We start from the raw sequence: 23,022 nt of genomic DNA on the forward strand, positions 1-23,022 counted from the left end.
TTTTTTAAATTGCTGATTAATGAAATATTCTGAAACCTAAATAAAACAATAAAACAAACACCGTTTCTTTCTTTAATAACTTTTCTTCATTGGATCTCAAATGCACAGCTAGAGCAATGAAATTTGCAGCTCAGCGACTCCTGCGATTGAAACCCGAAAGAAAGCTTGAAACTTGCTCGTCATTCGACAGCGTCATCGAGGCTCTGGTGGGGGGAGCACGGGTGAAGGACGTGATCAGCTTTCAACGAGTTTGCAATGAGCCAGTTCATGAGCATGTCAGGGCTCTGCCTGGGCTCGCTCAGTGCATTATCGGACGCGGCGATGGCGCTGCCCGTACGGCAGATCCTCTCTCTGACTCGTCCGCTGAGCCGATGGATATTGATCCTGCGCCACAAAGCGCCAGCGCCGCGCCACAAAATCTTCTCGAAGTTGATGATGTAAATACCATCACTTTTCCTCTTGTACACGTACTGATCACTGCCAAGTTGGTGCTTCCCAAATGGGTTGCTGCCGCCAAGAACTTCAGCCCAGTCGGCGCCCACGTTGATCAACGTGGTGGTTCACACTAGACGCGAACAGGCGCGCGCCTCGCTCCGTGCATTTGTCGTTTCGGCGTCTGCTCTATTTCGTGCGCGAGCCGCGAGCGATCCTCGTCAATGGAAGTCGCTCAAGAAAAAGGAAAGGAAGTCGCTCAAAAAAAACAAGAAAATTGAATTTTCAAAATAAACTAATTTCAAAATAAAAACTGAATGACAAATTCAGTCATATTTGTGTGTTATATTTGTCAGTACATTGTATCAGAGTGCAAGAGTGTGATGTATTACCCGAGGTGCAGCTGCATACGGTAACAACCAGTGGTACTTTCTACGTAGGAACATGTATCGGAGCCCAGTCCAGATATAGCCATGTAATAATCAGAACTTTATTGGCACGCACGGAAACATAGCACACCCTGCACAGCACCCCATGCAGCAACGAACTCTCACCCCCCAGCGGTCACTCCGGGGAAAACACTGTGCACCACTTTTGCAGTTCAATATACAACAGAGAGAGATTACACACACACACACACACACACACACACACACACACACACACACACACACACACACACACACAGAGGAAGACTTGCTCAAAATACGTCTGTTTGATCCTAGAGATGCCAGTCAGTGATCATTATGAAAGAGGTCTTGAGATGGACACCTGAGTGCGTGTTTCTATTTACACACACACACACACACACACACACACGCAGCACAAAATACTTTTTATTTTTATTTATTTATCTATTTATTTTAATTTGTAAATCCCCATTCAAGTTGGTCACAGACAACGACAGAGACGGTGCTCACTGACATCAACAACAACGGTTACGGGAACGGTTTCTGAGTGCACTCAAAGCAAAGACGGGAACGGGGAACGGTAGTTGATTGACCTTATCGATCGATTAACAATTAATTGACAAGCAGAGATTTTTCCTGAGAACCTAAATTTCACAATAAAACGTGTAAATAACACATTTTTTAACCCTTAAATAATGCTGAGGGTCCAATGTGACCCATTTTCACATTAGAGAACAGTAAAAACACCACTATGACCATCGCTATATCTACAGGTGAATTGCTCTTTCCTGCCACTACACTGTTATAATGATATTAACTACGTTACATTAAAAAATGTTAAATTAATTGCGACTAATTTAATTTAATTTAATTTATTAAATTCTTAATCAACAATTAATGGATAATTGATTCGTGTTAACATCCCTAGCTGTAGGTCATCACAGTGAAGATGTAGATGTACATCACATGGCACGGACAATTTCCCTCAACATCAATGCACAAGGCCTCACCTTTACATATCCCATTGTGCTGTGACTTTTTTCTGGTGGTGAGCCAAGGTGGCTAAGGCCACGTCCTTCACCAGCTGTTGAAACTTCTCATTTCGAGCAACGAAATCCGTTTCACAGTTGACCTGTGGGCCAAATACACAAAAGACAAAAGATGGAGCTCTTAAACATAAAAAAGGGAGAGAAACATGGAGTCAAGTTGTGACAATAACTGGCAATTATAGCTAGACTCACCTCCACCATGACTGCTTCTTTATCGTTTTTAAACACACCAATTAGACCCTCCTTGGCTTTGCGACCTTCCAACTTGTTTGCCTTTGTCCAGCCCTCCCTCTGGGCCTGCTTGTGTAGCCATGTTTCTGCCTTCCAGTTGGACAAGTTGGCCTGCAACATCTGGCAGGGTTTTGAAGTGGAACTTTCCATTTACAAAAGACGTCTTATCCATGTTAGTCCTTCCTAGTGCTCATCTACGCTCAGTGTCTTTTTCTTTTTTTTGTTGTATTTACAAGCCGGCTGCAAGCATGTGACTGTGTGCTGTGATCCAATTCATTTCCCATTTCCACAATCTACGGAGCGGCCAAAGGTTAAAAAAGCACTGTGTGCGTTAATCACGCGATTGTCGGCCATAAAGCGGCGGTGAGCTAACGCGTTAATAACGCGTTAACGCTGACTCCCTTAATATATATGTATCCAGCCTTGTTTATTCATTGTACTTTTTATGTTTTAGGTCTTTATGTTTTAGGTCAGGTTATCCTTTTTTTCAGTTTTTGTTGTTCAATTCTGACACGAGACAGGTGGCCTCAGATTACAGTGCCCTCGATGGGTTGGAGAGCGTGTGTGAGGCTGATAGAAAGGGTGGCAATGGGATGGGAGATAGAAATTTTTGAAAGTGTGAGCATCAGGTTGTTGTTCTGTGTAACTGTCGAAAATCACTAAAAAATAAAAACATTAAAAAAAAAACAAAAAAACAAAAACAAAAGAAAAACAGTGTCAGCTCATATCCTTCTTGCAGAGAAGGGCCAGAGTCGTATTTAACCCTGGTTGAATGCAGTCGGCTCAGACCTGTGTCAAGGGTTCGGGCTACATCAGTGTAGCCTGTGTCAAAATAGTGTTGGCTCCAATCAATATTGCTGTTCTGGACCAAATCAGTGTCAGACAAGGCTAATGTCTTTTGGTTACCTCCTGGAAAAGTGACCTGGGCCAGATCTGTAAAACGATTTCAAAATGAAACTGATGGCAGTTGGAATCTTTAAGATGAAACCTCTATCTATCGAGCTCCCGTCAGGAAGCCACAGATTATCTGCAACTTCGAATAGAAACTGCTCAATAAAAACTATCAAAAGAATGGGGGTGGGGTGCTAGGCAAGTACGCGTGCGTGCCAGCTGCCCCTGCCCACCCTCTCGTTTGGGATTGGTTGCTGCCCGGCAGTTTTCGCGCCAACGCGCTGCATTGTGGGAGTTGTCGGCGGAAGCGTGACGGTCGCGGACGGGGTGCCGACGGGGTCAGTAAGCCGCCGCTGTTGTCCTGTTGCCTGGCGCTTCGGGCTGTAGCCACGCGGGCGGTTTTTTTGGGGGGGAAGTTTTAGCCGGCTGTGGAACGGACGGATGCGGAGCGAAGAGTCGTCCGACTCAGAGTGCGGGAGAATGGAGGAGAGCTCCGTGCGGAGGAGTTTGGAGACCCTATGCCAGGAGCTGAACATGGACGAGCAGACGGCCACCGAGGCCCTGGAGAACTTCACTGCCATCTGGAACACCTACACACTGGAGGTGCGTCGAGTTCCCCCGGAACTTTATGCCCGGACACCTTTTTATCATCGTTGTTGTTGTTGTTGTTGTTGTTGTTGGGTTTATGTCTCGAGTTTAATTTAGTTTAGTTTTTGCTTAAAAGTGAATACGGTGTTGTGGCCCTACTGGTTTCCTATTTATCTGGTTTCCTTGTCGAACAGCTGAAAATGTGTTGCGCCGCCGTCAGCAGTTTCGACACAAATTCACAAACATGCACAACACATTACTGGCTATTTTAAAGTCGCAGCCCACATCTACCACAGTGAATATGCTTCTGCAAGTGAGTGCTACGTGCTAGTGACTTTAAAAATGGAAATAAAGAAAATATGAAATAAACAATTTTGCGTCGAGCTGGACTCGACCTCAACTCCACCAAAAATCATACTACGTATGTCACCTGTCTAACTCCGTGAGCCACCGAAACTCACAGCAAGCATCTTTGGTCATTAATAAGTTACGTCGGCACCAGATAACATTTTGATTTGGCCTGTCTGAAACAACTGGTTACCCTTGGGGCATATAACGCACGTAGATAGCATCCGTTCCATGCTCGATGTTGAAGTGATGCCTTCCAGTGAAAGGGGCAGCGTCGGACATGAGTTGTATTGCTTAAAGGTTTTCTGGCATGGCCTGGACTAAACTGACACGTACTGTTCAAGTGCACACTCAAACTCTATATATCACGCAATATTAATTAAAAGTATGTATTTAGAAATTCAACGGAAATGACGAAATAAAATGAGACGACATGTGAGGTAGGTGTTAGTTTAGTGCAGACAACGCCAGAAAACTTTCAAACAATACAACTCATGTCCGACGCTGCCCAGTGCAATTGAACGCATCATACTTGCTGCGACTTCAACATTGAGCGTGGGATGGATGCTACTTACGTGCGTTTCATGTTGCAAAGGCTGCGTTCTGACTGCAGGCGTATCTGATTCCAATAAGATTCTTTCTCAAATCCGATTTTTAGGGATAACTGTCCACACTGTTTTTAGCAAGTGTCCAAATTGGATCTGGCTCTGTTCAGACTGGGCCACATTATTAAACCATCTGACAGGTTGCTGTAGCAACGGCGTCGGAGTTGAGGCGTCTTCCAGCGCGTCTAGTATGTGACGTCATATAATTGCGACAGCGGCAAAAACTAAGTCGTCTTCTTGCGATAAATGCCCTCGAGCTTCGCTTCAATGGGCCACATTATTGACCGATCTGACAGGTTGCTTCATAGATATATACAGAAGGCTAGATGTCTTATCCGCGCTGCTGGCCAATGGAATCGAACGTCCGCACTGGCGGCTATCTTGCCACAGTCACCTCGCTCCGCCTCTCTCTCTCTGTTATAAAGGTTAGGATGCTCAAAATGCGTACTCGGAATGCGCCCTCGGCTTAGCCGATTCCAAGGATGCATCGCTACTATCCTTCGCGTATTTATGTATCCCATGATGCTTTGCGTGCTGCTGCAAAGCATCGTGAGATCCTGGGAAGTCAGCTGAAATTAGCGGCATGTACTGGTAAAGACACATCATAAAAATTTAAGTATTGAAATTTCACATAAAATATGCAGTTTTAACATCGGGTTTTTATTTATTTGAATATCGAACATCGTTAGATGGCGAACCAATGGTTAGCTTGATGCTATGAAACGTCACTTCCGGGGTTGGCCAGCAGGAGGGAACGGCGGTGACGCCGAAGGCTAGACTGTCCCATGTGGTTACGAGGAGACGGGGTTTGGTCCATCCTTCTAGGCTGGGTCCTCGAAGAACGCTTCCTTCAGACGGAGGACACTCGGTTTGAAGGGTGCAGACCCTGAATTGAGACACGGCCTCTTAGTGCTTGCCTTTTGTTTACATATTATTTAGAGCATTTTAACAGCGTTTTCAAAGTTACGTCGTCACTCTTAAAACTTGACAGGCTTTGTCATAGTGTGCAGTGTTATGCAGACTGTAATGTGGCGTTGAAAATGTTTGTTGACGGGAGGAAAAAGAACAGGAAACATCGACAAATACGTATTTTCAAAGTAAGCCGAGGGTTTGCACACTCTCTGCGACTTCAACATTGAGTGTGGAACAGATACTATTTACGTGCGTGTCATGTAGCAAAGGTAACCAGTTGTTTCAGGCAGCCCGAATCAAAATGGTACTTGGTGCTCACGTCACTTACCCAAAGAAAGTTGTGCTTCCTCTGAGTCACGGTGGCTCATGGAGTTAGACAGGTGACATACGTAGTATGATCTTTGGTGGAGTGAGGTCGAGTCCAGCTTGACGCAAAATTGTTTATTTCATGCTTTGTATATTTTCATTTTTTTTAAAGTCACTAGCACGTAGCGCTCACTTGCAGCAGCATATTCACTGTGATAGATGTGGGCTGCGACTTTAAAATTGGCAATAATATGTTGTGCATGTTTGTGAATTTGTGTCGACTCTGCTGACGGGTTGTGATAAATGATTTGGTTTTGTGGGGCGGTTGGAGCAAGTAAAATTTTTGGGAAGTGCTGGATCCACGGGTTGCGAAAAAACCGAGCACCACAAATGCACAACACCGTATGAGTTTGCCATTGTGTACTGAACAGGGCATACCGAACGGTACAGCAAAATACAGAATATCGTTGCTTCCCTTCTAGTCACCATTACTAATAGCTATTAGCGTTGGCATGAGCAGTAGTGGATTAGGTCAGAGGTTCAGATGCAGTTTTCCCACTTAAAAATATAAGAAATGAGCAACATCGTAATTTAAAAGATAAAACCTTGAGCAAAGACCAGACTCTGGTTGATTGAGACCAAATGTCTTTTGAAGTGGCCACTCTTCAAGCCAGAAAGCTATAGGATTCTATTTGGACGACATAAATATGACCGTGAACCCAAACCTCGCTGCAAAACGCAAGTTAGAAGAATTTTAACTTTGTAAATAAAAGCACACCAAAAAAATGTTTTTCTGATTTGTTTTTATTTTGGTAATTTCGCTGTTGGTGGAAACGGCGTGCAGCGGCACGAGCTTCCTCCATGGTCGGCACTTTAGTGAGCGTGTGTATAACTGCAGACACCGTTCCTTTGCAAAACCTGTACACAAACTCTCCCACCAATCTGCTCGGAACCCGCATCCAACAAGAACAAGAGTTTCGGGTCCGTAGCGACGGCTCAAAGCGTAGCATCGGAGACATTGTGTTGTTGTAGCCCTCCAACAGCATACGACGTTCTTGTCTGCCTTTTAAAATCACCATGAGCACAAGAAATAGCGTACACCTTATCTGCAAAGCAAGCAACACGTACATTATAAACTATCGTTCCATATCATGATTTAATAGGTCAACCGAAAGCAGCTGACCAGCTGAAAAGACTCACTCCACCCCCTAGTGTTGGGAGGAGGACACGTTCCCGTCAATAATTCGAATTTCTTAGCTGCATGTATACGGGGACAAGGCGAGAACTCCGATTGGACGAGAAAACCAAATTATTGCTTAGTCCGATTAAGCTCTGCATGTAAACGCACTGAGTGATTCACCGTGTGTCTGTCTGTCTGTCTGTTTGTGCGTGCATGTGCGCAGGGCGAGGTGGTCCACTGGTTGGCCTGCTCGCTGTATGCGGCCTGCAGGAAAGGCTCCACCCCGACAGTGGGTAGGGGCCTGATGGAGGGCAACTGCGTCTCCCTCACCAGAATCCTTCGCACGGCCAAACTCAGGTTTGAAACGACAATGACGACAATGACGTTGAGCATGCGAGTGATGTCATCATAACCCCCTCGCCATGCCCTCCACCCGTCCCACCGACCACCAGTCTCATCCAGTTCTTCTCGAAGATGAGAAAGTGGGTCGACATGTCGGGCCTGCCGCAGGACTTCCGGGTGCGGACAGAACGGCTGGAGCGCAACTTCGAGGTCTCCACCGTCATCTTCCGCAAGTTCCAGCCCGTCTTCAGGGAGCTCTTCCAGGAGCCGCAGGGGGCCGAGCCGCCCAGGCAGCCCCGCAGCCGCAAGCACAGGTGCACATGCACACCAACACACACACTAACACCGAGTGCCTGTTTACGCATCGACGGTTTTCTTTGAAAATTGTGAAATATTTTGTCGTTGTTTCGGCCTTGCGTTAACACAAAGTCAGCATTTTCTCTAAAACCGCACATTTCCGAAATCGCTCTCCGGGGTGGATGAGTTTGAAAACGCCGCCTTGTCCGGCTTCATGTAAACGCAGACACTGATCATTTTTTGGAAACGCTGAAGTCACAGCTTTAAACCCCACCCCCTGCCCTGCAACCTGAGCTGACGGTGAGGTGCAGATACCACTCACAACAACAACATCAATAGCGTCGGGCAACGGACTTGTTACTGCTACTGTGATCAAGCTGAAGTCAAGCTGAAGGCTCTGCTCTCCACAACAACAAACCGTAAACAGTAATGGATAATAACACACGCTGCTTGTGGATTGTGGGCGAAGTGAAAATAAAAACAATGAAAGCAATTTGCAAACCTCCTGTTTTACTTTTTATTTATTTTCTTTTGGGTCGATGGACTAGGATATTGAGGCAGGAAACCAAAACGACAAAAGAAATGGACCGAATTTTTACTGGCTTGACCCCCAGTCAACCTTAACATGTAGCTTTGAGGCTTTGTGTTCTCTTGTAACTTGAAGCAGAAGTTCAACTGTTGTTTATCCACACCGTTGTTAGCGAGCTGCTATTTCTGTAAACACGCCGTGTCACAGGTGTTCTTCTCCTTCATCTGCCCTCGGGGAGTAAACTTGCAGCGTCACACCAGGCCTGGCATAGGTACTACATTGTTTTTAATTGGAAATAGTCGGAAAGATGACTTTGTGTAAACACGTTTTTTTTTCCGCCAGTTTCATAAACTGACGTCTCTCCATAAACAAGGCCCAACACTCTAGCACACACACGCTATTACACACACACACACACACACTAACACAGACCATTACACTCACAGACATACACTAAAAAACACTAGCACACGCTAACACACGCTAACACTAACACACACACAGACACTGTCCTGAGTGTGTGTCCTGGTTGCCCCCTGCAGGCGGCTGCCCTGCCACGTCAGTGACGTCTTCAAGTTCTGTTGGACGTTGTTTGTTTACACCAAAGGTAAACAAACAATCTGCAAAGCTGCAGTCTTATTGGCCGAACACAACAGTACTGTCTGTACAACGTGTGTGTGTGTGTTTAAAGGGAACTTCTGCATGATTGGAGACGACCTGGTCAATTCCTACCACCTGCTGCTCTGCTGCCTGGACCTGGTATTTGGCAACGCTCTGTTGTGCACCAACAGGAAAGACCTCATCAACCCCACGTTCCGAGGTGTGTGTGTGTGTGTGTGTTTTGTATTGTTCAAACACATCTTAATCTAGTTTAACTCAGTTTAATCTGTTTATGAGACAATGTTGTCTAATCTGTGAGTGTGTGTGTGTGTATAGGTCTGCCTGTGGCATACTGCGCCGACGGTCACGTGTCGACCGACGAGCCTCCCCCCTGCGTGCTTGAGCGGCTGTGTGAGCTGCATGACGGCCTGGTTGTGGAGGCCAAAGGCATCAAGCAGCACTACTTCAAGCCCTACATCCAGAAGCTCTTTCACAGACGGGTGAGTAAGGGTGGAGGTTATCCTCAGCCAGCCTCAGCTCGCCTTCTTCCGCTGGCCTCAACTCGCTGCAGCTTGCCTCAACTAGCCTTAGCTGGCCACAACAGCTAGCCTCTGCTGGCCTCAACTAACTTCCTCTTCCTGTTGCTCCTCCTCCTCCTCCCCCTCCTGCTTGTCCTCCTCCTCCTTCTTCAACTGGCCTCAGCTAGCCTCTGCTGGCCTCAACTAACTTCCTCCTCCTGCTGCTTCTCCTCCTCCTCCTCCTTCAACTGGCCTCAACTATCCCCAGCTAGCCTCAACTAGCCCCAGCAGGCGCTCCCCGAAATATACGGGACACAGTAAAGTGCGTCCCGTATCAGTTCATTACGGGACAGGTTTTTTAGTTGCCAAATATGGGACAATCGCTTATTTTACGGGAAAGTTTGGCATCTAGACCACAGATGGAAATCAAATGAGGTTTTGTAATTTTCGCTAAAAAACGGGACAAATTGTGTCCCGGGAGAGATTTTATTTTCCCCGGGACAGGTGGTGAAAAAAGAGAACAATTCTGGGAAAAATGGGACGGGTGGCAGCTGGTAACAGCTAGCCTCTGCTGGCCTCAACTAACTACTTCCTCCTCCTGCTTCTCCTCCTTCTCCTCCCCCTCCTGGTTCTCCTCCTCCTCCTTCTTCAACTGGCCTCAACTAGCTGCAGCTAGCCTCAACTAGCTGCAGCTAGCCTCAACTAGCCCCAGCTAGCTTCAACTGGCCTCAACAGGCCTCAGCTGGCCTCAACTAACTTCCTCCTGCTGCTCCCCCCTCCCCCCCGCTTCTCCTCATCCTCCTGCTCCTAATGCTAATTCTCCTCTTGCTGCTGCTCCTCATGCTCCTCCTTTACACTTTATTTTAGTACGGCAAAAAAAGGACAAAAACAAAGGATGTTCCCCGGAGTCACACGCGCTCCCCCTGGCATTGCCGCGCCTCACTATTTGAGAAGCAGTGCTCTAAACTTGTGTTCGTCATCTGTCTCAGATTCTGAAAGGCAACCAGGAGCATCTGACGGCCGTTTTGGATCCACAGAACTTTATTGACAACAAGTGAGTCACCCGGCGGTTGGGGGACAGGGATTCTGGGTGTTTGAGATGTTTGCTGAGTGTGTGTGTGTGTGTGTGTGTGTGTGTGTGTGTGTGTGTGTGTGTGTGTGTGTGTGTGTGTGTGTGTGTGTGTGTGTGTGTGTGTGTGTGTGTGTGTGTGTGTGTGTGTGTGTGTGTGTGTGTGTTCCCTCGCAGTAAGGCGGTGAACCGTGAGTATGAGGAGTTTGTGCTGACTGTGGGGGATTTTGATGAGCGAGTGTTTCTGGGTGCCGACGCCGACGAGGAGATCGGGACCCCGAAGAAGACAGTGCCGGGAGCCTTTGATTGTCCGGGGTCCGCACAAAAGCAGCTGCAGCAGCACGTGGAAAAGGTGTGCACACACTACAATATTAGGGATCGACAGTTGTTTTAATGTCCTGTCTGGTCCCAATACCTGAATTTGGATATCTGACAATAACCTAGCACTGTTTGCTTAACAATTATAATTGTTGCCAGAATATGATAACCGATACCAGGTCAGAACCTGATAACTGATGATGGTCACAACTTAATAAACACGACGTTTAACAGGTTTGATTCCAAGATGCCTCCACTTTTATGTGTGCTCATTGGTGCCCCTGCTTCCATAACTGCTTCCATCCCTAAACAACCTGTTCAGCCAAAGCAGTTTTGCAGCTGGTTCCTGGGAAAAACAGGAAGCTGATTGAAGTGGACTTCCTCTCTGTGCATGTGATGGTCGTGATGTGTCCAGTGGGGCTCTCTTGCGCCCTCCACCCCCCTGACGGGCCGTGTCTACCTGAAGGAGAAGGAGCTGTTGGTCACGCCCGTGTCCTCGGCCACACAGAGCGTCAGCCGGCTGCAGAGCATGGTGGCCGGCCTGCGGACTGCGCCCAGTGATGGCCTGCTGCACATCTTCAGGTCAGAGCCGTCTTCTATGACAGTTTAGATGGAAATAATCATAATAATAATAGTTATTGTTGTTATTATTGTCATTATCACCTGCCATTTTAAATGTGTCTCGCATCTGTGTGTAGTATTATGTGCCATGGCTGCCTGAGTGGAAGTGTGGTTGTTGTTTTTATTTATTTGTTGTAACGAGCTGCAGGATTATCTATCTGTCTATCAAATCACAGAGACCCGATTCCCCCGATCTGAGTGTCAGTTTTTGTTTGTTTTTTCTTACTTTTGGTTTTTGAAAAAGGTGGAGCATCCGAAAATTTTTTTAAAAAAAAATGACCAACTGATGCGTTTGTGTTTTGTGACGCTGCTGCTGCGGCTGTGCAGGTCGTGTTCCAGAGATCCCACCCAGGCCGTCCTGGGCCGAGTGAAGGCGCTGGGCCTGACCTTCAAGGAGCACTACACCAAAAGCACAGAGGACACAACGGGCTCGCACATAGGTAGACACGGCTATGCAAAGCAGCACGACAAACTCTTTTCATTTTCTCTCCACTCCCATAATTTTTTCTGTCACAGTTTTCTTGTGTTTTCTTTTTCTGCTAACTCATTCAAAGTAGTGTTTTTCTTTTTGTACCTTAGCCATGCTGAAGGGGGCTCTTCTCCGATATTCCTAACCATCGTGCTAGCTAACCATCACGGTAGCCAACTGCTGTTCTAATCCTTGTTTTTTTGTTTTTTTTGGTTTGTGTGTGTTCTGTGCCAGACTTTGCGGAGAACCGGCTGAAGCTGGCAGAGATCCTCTACTACAAGGTGCTGGAAAACGTCCTGGTCCAGGAGAACCGGCGGCTCAATGGCAAAGACATGAGCGTGAGCAATTAGAACCAGCAACAATTATTTCTTAAGTGAGAGAGAAAAATGAGCTGTAGGATGAAATAAATACAAGTAATAAATACGAATAGATGCAAAGCTCTCATAATATCTATATACATATGTATATAAATAAATAATTAAAGTATAGAAAGACACACCCAAATGTATGTACATATTTATAAATATACATATATTATTTTATAATGAGAACCCAAATTATTGTAAAACGTAAATAGACTTTGTGTGTGTGTGTGTGTGTGTGTGTGTGTGTGTGTGTGTGTGTGTGTGTGTGTGTGTGTGTGTGTGTGTGTGTGTGTGTGTGTGTGTGTGCGCGCTTCAGACATTGCTGGAGCAGGACATCTTCCACTGCTCTCTGCTGGCCTGCTGCTTGGAGGTGGTGCTGTTCTCCTACAGCTCTCAGAGGACCTTTCCATGGATCATCAGGGTCTTCAAGCTGGCGCCATTCTACTTCTTCAAGGTCTTTCACTCACTCACTCACTCACCTACTCACCTACCTGTCTATCCGAAGCTGAACTCGTACACTTGTGTGTGTGAGCAGGTGATCGAGGTGTTCATCCGCTCGGAGGAGGGTCTCTCCAGGGATGTGGTGAAGCACCTGAACCAGATTGAGGAGCAGGTCCTGGAGAGCCGTGCGTGGAGCAGGGACTCGGCGTTGTGGGCCGCCCTGCAGGCCGCGGGGAGCCGAGTACCCACGGTGGAGGAGGTGAGGGGTGGGGGGTGGTCACCCAGCACCCAGCACCCAGTAACCAACACTTGGCACCCAGTTGCGAGTCTTTGGATGTCCCACGATTCGATTCAATATTGATTCATGGGGTCACGATTCGATTACAAATCGATTCTCGATTCAAAATAAAATTAAAAAATTCCTGTTCGAATGATTCTCTATTCTCTATTCTCTATTCATTCAATATGAATCAGAAGGATCCATCTCAGTCTGGTGACATGAAAGTAGAGTACTAGATTTAGGAAGGTCGCAAAATATATGGGGAACAATTCCACACGTTCGTCTCTTCAAGCCCGACATTTCGTATGCTCTAACGTTTGTGATGAATACTTACTTTTTTGAAAAATTTTCGTACATCCATTATTGTTCCCGTTCTTTTACTGCTGCTAGTTGGCTCTGTGTGCTGCAAAGGTACACACGCTGCAGGCACAGAGTGCAAGCAAGGGTGCAGGGAAAATATCAACTGGATTTCAGTGATGTGGGCGTACTGTATATGGCCAAGTGGAATGGACTGGGTAACGGCACAGTGAAGGGGCTCTCTACCTTACAGCATGAAGTGAAGGGAAACTGACAGATATATGATTATGATTATAAATTGATGACAGAATATTTATTTTAACTCATATTCTGGCCCTATTACATCAAATTTGTCTGAGATTTTTGTAAAAAAAAAAAAAAAAAAACTAAACAAAACATCATATTATTCAGGGGGGCGGAAGAATATTTTAGGGGGCTTCAGCCCACCTAAAATAGGCCTATTGACGCCACTGGTACAACTAATAGGGTCATCCCAAGATGCTAAAGTGGCTCCCCTTCATGGAGGAGGATCAGAATAAAGGACAGGGAGACAACAAGGTGGATTTGGAGGAAAACTGGAATTTTGAAACCGGGAGATTTGAATCAGCAGTAAAATGGGAAAACTAAAATTTTTGAGCGGTAATGTCAACAACGGTGTAGTTGTATTTGTGTTGTTTAAATTGGTTTAAAAAAACATCCAGTATCAAAAAAAGTATCGTTCTGGAACCAATACCAGAACCAAGTTATCGCTATTGGTTATCCATCCATCCATCCATCCTTCCATCCGCCTGGCCCTACACCCACGCACACAAGGTAATTGTCCTGATTCCCCCCTGCAGGTGAACTTCTCCTCCAGCCTGGACTCTGGCTCTGGCTCCGCCCCCAGCGGCAGTGGCGGGGTATCCCAGTCCCAGCACCTCCCACTGGTGGCACTCTCGCCCATCATCCACCCGCGCATCCGGGAGTTCCGCTCTGGACCGTTGACCACCGCCGCCCCCCGGCGTGACCTCCTCGCCTCACCGCTGCTGTCGTTGCACGAGCGCTACAGCTCGCCGGCCGCCGGCAGTGCCAAACGCCGCCTCTTCGGCGACGACAACCTGCCACCCTCCGCAGAAGCAGCGACGCCCCCCTGTGGCAGCCCTGCGCCCTCGCCAGCCAAGAGGCTGACCTTCGGTGGAGGCTCTGGCGGCACCCTCAGGATCGGAGCTCTGCCGACCCAGACCACCGTGCTGAGCATCCCGCTGCAAGGTGACACGCTAACACACACATAAGCACACACATATATACACACACACACACATATTCAAAGACATGCACACGCACACACATGCACACATGCAAATATACATACACACACACCAGAGGTCGCATTAACCGGATATTTTCCTGCATTGGTGGGTCCGTTGGCCATTTTTAAGGGATGTAGTTCACACTGCGGACCACTTGGTGGCAGTGAGCATATTGCAACGTTCCCTTCGGACACATTCTGCAGAGACGTCAAACAGTGTCTTTGCGTGTCTCAATGCTCTCTCTCATTTCCGCTCTCTCACACAACAACACCTGACCTCAGCCAATCACAGGTGTGTTGCTTTCACTGGACAACGTTCACTTACACCATCATCACATCTTTTTCAGTTTTCCTGGTACTTAATACAAGCGCACCTCAAGCGCATAATTTGGGTTTTTTACCACATGTCTAAACATTTGCAATGAAATGTCTGTGTCTGAAAAAGTAGAGAATCTGAAAAGACAAGGAAGATGCATTGTGTGTTTTGGAACCTGACATGTTGCCAAGGATTGTCATCCAACGGGCATTTCTTTTGAAAACTGTAACCAACATCCTTACAAAGCCCTGTGCTCCTATGATGGAAATGAATCGACAAATCCAACACAATCCACATCAGTTGCAGTGATCTCAGTGTCTCCGTTGAATCAAAACAAGAGACAGTCCTCCTTCAAACTGCAACAGTCTGGATGGAGACTCCAGTTAAAAGACAACTCACCCACTGCCTATTAGACGGAGGGAGTCAGCGTAGCTTTGTGCGTCAAGGTATCTCCAGTGCCCTCAACCTACCCAAAAGCATGCGCTGCTTGGTGACTGTCGTGGCGCATCGACTCGCTGCCGCTGCGTAAAGACGCACCAGCAGACTCGCTCTCACGGGACGACTGAACATCATCGTCAGAGTGTGAATATTCCTCTTCGTTATCTGAGTCAGACATTACTTGACGAAGTACTTCGTCAACGAACAAACATCTCGGCAATGTATTCTCGGTAAAAATTTGCTGTATTTCTCTCTCTCTCTGCTCCCACTACAACCACTTCCTCATCTCCTCGACTGAAGCTTTCTCTCTATTTATACTCCGAAATCTGAATATAAACACCCCCACAAATGCTGCTCAGATTGAAGCCACAGGTGTCTGCCATCTCCTGGTGTAAAGTGGAAACTACTTTTAGTACCATATTTGCCACTATGGCCTGTTTAATTCAGCAATGACGCTTGTCGCAATTCTGCGACCATGGCGCCTAAAGGGTTAAGAAAAAAAATTATGTGCCGTTTTTTGACCAATACAGAGAAGTCATTCAGGATTCTGTCAGTCAGGGCATAGTGGAACCTGTTGACAATGTTATTTCTGACAACCCCATTTATTATCTTCCACACAGAGCAGTCATAAATGATGAGCATTCAACCACTACACTGCGTTCCAAATTATTATGCAAGTGATATTTTTCTCTTATTTTGCTAAATAGTCAATATAAATGACAATCATCATAATTTTCAAGTCATCAACCTTTCAATTTGAATGTTAGTGAATACTGATAACAGTATTTATTTTCAAAAATAAAAACTTAAAATGCACTGTTCCAAATTATTATGCACTACAGAGTTTCAAACCATATTATTGTTGTAAAGAACTGAAAATGGTCATTTGTTAAATTAGAAGCATTAGCAGGTCATATTTACTGAAAATCAAAAGCATATTATATTTCAATCAAAACATCTGAACAGGTCAAGTTACATTTTAACATAGGACCCCTATTTGATAGGAGCTTCACAATTCTTGCATCCATTGAACTTGTGAGTTTGTGGAGAGTTTCTGCTTGAATTTCTTTGCAGGATGTCAGAATAGCCTCCCAGAGTTGCTGTTTGGATGTGAACTCCTGCCCTCAGATCTTTTGCTTGAGGATGCTCCAAAGGTTCTCAATAGGGTTGAGGTCAGGGGGAGATGGGGGGCCAACACCATGAGTTTGTCTTCTTTTACGCTTATGGCAGCCAGTGATGCAGAGGTATTCCTTGCAGCATGAGATGGTGCATTGTCATGCATGAAGATGATTTTGTTACGGAAAGCATGGTTCTTCTTTTTGTACCACGGAAGAAAGTGGTCTGTCAGAAAGTCCACATCCTCTACAGAGGTCATTTTCACACCTTGAGGGACCCTAAAGGGGCAGACCAGCTCTCTCCTCATCATTCTGGCCCAAAACACAACTCCACTACCTCCTTGCTGACACAGCCTTGTTGGGGCTTGGTGGCCATTCACCAACCGTCCACCACTCCATCCATCTGGACCATCCATGTTTTTGTTTTTGGATGGCACGGCACTCATCAGTGAACAAGACTGTTTGAAAATTGGTCTCCATGTATTTCTGGGCCCACTGGAGCCGTTTCTGCTTGTGAGCATTGTTTATGGTGGCCAAATGGAAGGTTTATGCAAGCCTCTGGAGCAGGGGTCTTGCTTTGATGCCATCGTTTGCCAACTTTGCCAACACACTAATGTTCAGTAACATTTTTTTAAAATCGAGAATCATTTGAATTGAGAATAGATTTTGAATTGACTTGAATTGAATCGAATCGAATCGCCCCTCTAGGTCTAAGCAGCGAGCGCACCATCGCCCTGATCCCCGTCCGGTCTTGCAACTCGTCCGGCACCATCAGCACGCAGTTCCTGCTCACCACCTCACCGGGTCGGACTACCGCCGTGACCTCTGACCCCCAGGCAGGAAGTAGGCGGCCGCGACGTACCGGCTCGCTGGCCCTCTTCTTTCGGAAGGTGAGAGGGGGGACGGGAACTGGAAGAGAGTCAACCTTCACTCAGGGCCAAGACCCAAAAGATGAAAATTCTAGCTGCTCCTGAGCACCAGAGTGAACACCTGTAAACCGCTCCAAATCTCATCCAGTTTGACACACATCATTAGTGTGTGTGTGTGTGTGTGTGTGTGTGTGTGTGTGTGTGTGTGTGTGTGTGTGTGTGTGTGTGTGTGTGTGTGTGTGTGTGTGTGTGTGTGTGTGGGTGTGGGTGGGTGTGTGTGTGTGTGTGTGTGTGTGTGTGTGTGTGTGCAGGTGTACCACCTGGCCAGTGTGCGCCTGAGGGACCTGTGCCTGAAGCTTGACGTGGCAACGGAGCTGCGGGGCAAGATCTGGACATGTTTTGAGCACACGGTGGTCCACTGCACTGAGCTGATGAAAGAGCGCCACCTAGACCAGCTGCTGCTCTGTTGTGTGTACATCATCTCAAGGGTGAGTAGGAGGGGGCAGGAGCTTGTTCTGCTTTCTCAGTCGGCCTCGTACACAGATTCTGTCTTGGTTGGTCCTGTTCGGTCTTTGTATGGGATTTAGTACGTGACTTGTAAGGACACTGGATCCTCTAGACTTAGAGACACAGCAACTGGTTTCAGCAGGAAGCGATGTGACGAAATCAAAACTTTTAACTCGGTGTGTGTTTGTGTGCCTGTATCTTTGTTGACTCCCACAGATCACCAAAGAGACTCACACCTTCCACGACATCATGAAGTGTTACCGCAGCCAACCGCAGGCCACCAGCCATGTAGGACACACACACACACACACACACACACACTTAGCATGCAGCTAACAGTTCCCCCTGGTTCCACCCAGATCTTATTTAGTGTGTGTGTGTGTGTGTGTGTGTGTGTGTGTGTGTGTGTGTGTGTGTGTGTGTGTGTGTGTGTGTGTGTGTGTGTGTGTGTGTGTGTGTGTGTGTGTGTGTGTGTGTGTGTGTACAGGTGTACCGCAGCGTCCTGCTGCGCCAGGCCCCGGGGGAGCAGGTGTCTGATGAGAACATGGAGGTGGATCTGGCCTCCGGAGGAGAGTGTAAGCTCACACCCAGCAAGTGTTTTTTTTTATTCATTTTTATTTTCAATTTCACTTTGGTTACTACAACTTTTTATCACACCAGTAACTTTACTGGTGTAGTAGAAGAGCAGATCATATTCTGCCAGCCCTGAAAAGCTTCACTCATTGTACTGCCCTCACGACGCGTTCACTCATGCCAGGCTAGACAGTCAGTTAACAGGTGGAAGAAATCACACAAGGCTTAGCTTTTCTTGTGTTCTTCTTCTTTGGATCTTTATGTTTGTAAAACTGAAACATTACAGAAAATGTAGCAAATATAGCGTTGCATTAAAACATGTACATACAACACACACACTATAGCATAACACAATAAAACACCACATAACTTAATATGACTTAACTCAACTGAGCTACGTGCAATTTTACGATACACACAGGCTGCTGCTAGCTAACAACACTTATAAAGCATCGCAAAAAGAGCGTGATAGAACCAAAATATTATTCGAACTTCTGCGCAGCATAGTCACTACACAACACAACTTACAGACAAGTGATTTCCGAGGCTGGAACATTTGAATTCAGCAACACGAACTCCATGGCTTCTGATCTCCGTGCGTGTGTGATGATCTGCGGTGTGACTGCCGAGTGTCGTAGGAGTACCTCTGAGTGCAGTGCCGACTTCACCCAGTAGATGGCGAAGCACACCCAAGCGACTGTTATTTTTTTCGCTCCCTTGTCGAATTTTTCGCAGGCAAAAAGGCTAATACTGGACTTCTGACCAATTAAAATGATGTTGGATGGTCGATGATGTCACATCAACACATAAGCAACGTTCTCTCCCTCTGCAAACGTGGAGCCAGTTGAAGGAGCGGTCCTCCAAATTGTCAGACGGACATTGTTATGGATGGTTGTGTTGAACGCACCCATCGCCTCTTGCGTTGTTTTGTTTTTTTAAAGCTGTGGTGTAGAAGGTGGTGGTTTGTTTTATGCACGTAAAACAAAAGTTCTTGGTCGCCACACTTGAAAAAAAACATATTTTATTCTTTGGTTTAATTTCTTCCGAAAAGCTTTTGAAATGATAAGCACATACAAAGGAAAATGAATTATTTTATTTTTTATGGCAACAGGAACTTAAATAATGTGGTCAAAAAATGGTTTGTAACCGCAACTTCTTAACCAAACATCTTCCACCTGCGCCGCCACATATTCACCTGACCTATATATCCACCTGACTCACACAACACGCCCTCTCAAGACAGAAAAAAACTAATAATGATAATAATAATATCATTTTAGAAATACAGTAAGCAGAATACACATGTCCACTATAAAATAAGGTACACGGCATGTTAAAGTCATTAATTATACAGTTGCAACACCTCTCAAGAACAGTATTGGGTGACCTCAAAGACTTGTATTCTTTTTCTTTTTTAATCCAACCATCACCAGGACATCATCACTTGATTGTTTCTCCTTCGGTGCGACAGAAAGAGCCACAAACTTCATTCGCTTAGCGAATTTTTGATGCATATTCGTGTCGCGCTTGGTGTGTATAGAAAAAAAATCGCTGGCGAAACATTCGCATTTTGGAGTCACTTATTCGTGTCGCTTTGCCTTTTGTCCGGTCTGTAAGGACCTTAAGAGTCAAACAGTGTTCTGAAGCTGAACATCTCAGAATGAACAACCATCTGTCTCCTCAGCCACGGAGAAAACCAATCAGGCCAATGAGGGGGAGGCAGGCGGCAGCCTATCGGGCGACGAGCAGCGCGGTGACCTCATCCAGTTCTACAACTCTGTCTTCGTGCTGAAGGTCAAAGGCTTTGCCCTACGATACTCCGCCGGTGACAACCACCGGGTAACCACCTCGCCACCGCTGTTTTTTTTTTTTATTTGTGTGTATATGTGTTTTTTAAATCCTCTCCCCACCCCACCCATCCCGTAGGCGGAGGCCCCGCCCCTCTCGCCCTTCCCATCAGTCCGGGCACAGCCTCTCTCTCCTCGCCGCGTCTCCCAGAGACACTCGCTGTACGTGTCCCCACACAAGAGCTCCGCAGGAGGCCTCAACAACCTGAACAACCCTGTCACCTACCGGATCAACAGCAGCCCCTCGAAGGCACGCGCACACACACACACACACACACACACACACACACACACACACACACACACACACACACACGTGCATGCAAACACACATGCGTGTGCACTAGGGTTGTGCATCTCTGGTCTGTGGCCGATACGATACGTATCTCCATACACTACTAATGATTCGATACATTAAAGATACGATACGATTCGTATATTTACGATACGATTCGTATATTCACGATACGATCCCCCCCCCCCCATACGATGCAGTGCGATTCAGCACAGTTTGATCCAACACAATGCGATTTGATTTGAGACTCCTATGCAAAGCAATGATGCTATGCAATTCAATGAGTTTGATTATTTATTCACCAAAATACAAACAGTTTGTATTTTTCAATTTAAATTTAAAGGTCTTTTGTGAACAACTGGTTCACAATTAACAATAACAAGGCAAGTGCAATATACTTTATGAAAATGCATCTAGATTCAATCCCAAAATTGCATCGATTCACAGCTGCCCTACCGATGCACTCACATCGTCCCCGCGCGTGTCCGTGTATCACTACTGTCAGCTAACCCTTTCCTTCCTGACCAGGAGCTGGCTGACATCAACCGCATGATCCGGCAGGGCTGCGTGAGCCGCAAGAGGGCATTTACCATGGAGGGTGACGTGTTGATGGCGGCGGCGGCGGCATGCGACTCGCCCAGCAAGAGGGCGTGTCCGGAGAACGAAGGAGGAGCAGGAGAAGGGGGAGGAGCAGGCAGCCCGGACGTGCTGCTGAAACGCCTACAGGACGTTGTGTCAGAGCGGCAGAGCCACTGACTGACTGACTGACCGTCTGTCTTTTGACTTTTATCAAAGAAGAAAAAGAAAAAAAGAGGGTGTCAAGTGGTGAGGTTAGCCATTTGTTCGGTGTGTTTTTAACAGGGGGTGCAGTTGTCACAGCGCTCCACCTCCGGCTGTTTGGGCAGAACTGCATTGGAACAGCACTGGGTCGAACTGTCAGGAATGCAGATGAACTAAGTTTTAAACAAATTGCTTTTTTTTTTTTTTTTAATACTATCTTTCTAAAGGTTTTTAAAGCGTCTGAGAATTTTTTTGATTAGTTGTTCACTCGCAACGCAGGGGTCGGCAACCTTTACTACTCAAAGAGCCATTTGGACCCGTTTCCCCCAGAAAAAAAACACACTCAGAGCCACAAAACCCCTTTAACATTTGAAATCAAATCACACTGCACATAAGGTTGTTTTTTTTGTTGTTTTGTCTTGTTTGCCCTCATGCTATCTTTAAACCAGGGGTCGGCAACCTTCGCCATCAAAAGAGCCATCTTGCTCCACCTGCCATCAAATAACATTCACCTAAAGCCGAGGGGCATTATGCTGCCTCTGTAAGAGGGTGACTGAGACTTGAGGCTGTGGGCATTTTTTGCAACTGTCTCTTTCTTGGCGTGGGGATGAAGCCAATGCGCATGTTATTTGACAGCAATAAAAAAAGTATTCCTCTGGAAATTAAACGTCCGGTGATTGACGTTTGCACCAATGTTACAATTTCTGACGATCTGGGTCGCAAAATGCGGCAGCGTTACCAACGCAATTTGCACTTCTGGACTCATTGGGTGGCGCTTTTCTGGGCGTTTTTGCGCCTGAATATCATTAGCGAAAAAACCTTTGTGGATACTATGCAAAGATAGCGGAGATAGTAAGTTACTTGAATCAGAAGTTGAACTTTGTTGTCTATCCACACTGTCTTTTTGCATGCGTTATTTGCTGTCTTCCCAGTGCTATGTTAGCGAGCTGCTACTTCTGTAAATGCACCGCCTCCAGGTCTTCTTCTTCTTCCCTCAGGGAGTAATACCACAGCGTCACATAAGGCCTGGCGTAAGTACTTTCCAGCGTTTACATGTACATGTGGATATTTTTGGCTTTGTGCGTTTGTTTGTTTTTCAAATACTTTTCTTAACACGCTCTGTTTAAAAACCTCCTCGTAAACGATGTCATAAAAGAGTTGTGTTTTTTTTTTTCCAACGCTAAAGGGAACCACTGCAGAGGCACAGAAGAGCTGCATGCGGTTCTAGAGCCACAGGTTGCCAACCCCTACTCTAATGCATCAAATCAGGGTCTCTCTCTGGCATTAAATCTTCCACCTCGGAATCCTTGTGTTTTGTTTCCCCCCCCACCTTCTTCTGCGCTTTCGTTCACAGAAAAACTGAGCGCTTTTGTAGAAAAATTTTAAAAATACATAAATTATCAAATTTCAGGAAAGCATCCTGAAATTCTTCATCTTGATGTATTTCTTTAAAAAATAAGTGTAAAAAAAAAAAAGGGTCATTTCTCTCAAACCTGGTTTGAAATAATAAAACAAAAACCCAGTGTGCTGTTTCTGTCCCCTTTAATTTATCTTCACTTTGTTTTGAAGGTCCCACCCCAATGTTTCTTGTCCCTGGGACCTAACAGAATGTGACCTATTGCTTTCCAAAGGTCTTGGCTCAGTTCAGGTTCACAGGTTCATCACATCACAACATCTGATTATGCTTGGTCTCATGATCCACCGCTATAGGTAAAACCTTATTTCTAAGGAAGCCTGGTGTGGAAAATCCATTTCGTCTGACAACACGTTTATAATTAGGGTGAACACTTGCTTCTTTAACTTAACCAATAAAGAAGAAAGTGGATGAGGTATCCAGAGTTGTGCTTGCATAGCTCACGGACACACTTGGGAGTTGGAGAACGAGTGAAAGACACT

General features: G+C 46.1%; 1 protein-coding gene across 1 annotated transcript; it reads left to right on the forward strand.

Annotated features, from left to right (window-relative positions):
- Nucleotides 1–3,303: 3,303 nt before the first annotated feature.
- Nucleotides 3,304–22,658, forward strand: rbl1 (retinoblastoma-like 1 (p107)). Its single transcript, XM_076024652.1, has 21 exons — nucleotides 3,304–3,616; nucleotides 7,176–7,309; nucleotides 7,405–7,608; nucleotides 8,663–8,727; nucleotides 8,812–8,940; nucleotides 9,057–9,220; nucleotides 10,228–10,292; nucleotides 10,485–10,659; nucleotides 11,041–11,207; nucleotides 11,574–11,686; nucleotides 11,950–12,053; nucleotides 12,397–12,534; nucleotides 12,616–12,780; nucleotides 13,938–14,346; nucleotides 16,964–17,145; nucleotides 17,436–17,612; nucleotides 17,848–17,919; nucleotides 18,119–18,206; nucleotides 19,889–20,043; nucleotides 20,131–20,301; nucleotides 20,875–22,658. Exons 1-21 carry the CDS (start codon nucleotides 3,455–3,457, stop codon nucleotides 21,100–21,102), a joined length of 3,267 nt encoding a protein of 1,088 aa, XP_075880767.1. The 5' UTR covers nucleotides 3,304–3,454; the 3' UTR covers nucleotides 21,103–22,658.
- Nucleotides 22,659–23,022: the final 364 nt, after the last annotated feature.

Source organism: Nelusetta ayraudi, unplaced genomic scaffold (genome assembly GCF_046127955.1).
Source record: "Nelusetta ayraudi isolate G7.1 ecotype Tasmania unplaced genomic scaffold, CSIRO-AGI_Nayr_v1 ptg000017l, whole genome shotgun sequence".
Classification (NCBI taxonomy): domain Eukaryota; kingdom Metazoa; phylum Chordata; class Actinopteri; order Tetraodontiformes; family Monacanthidae; genus Nelusetta; species Nelusetta ayraudi.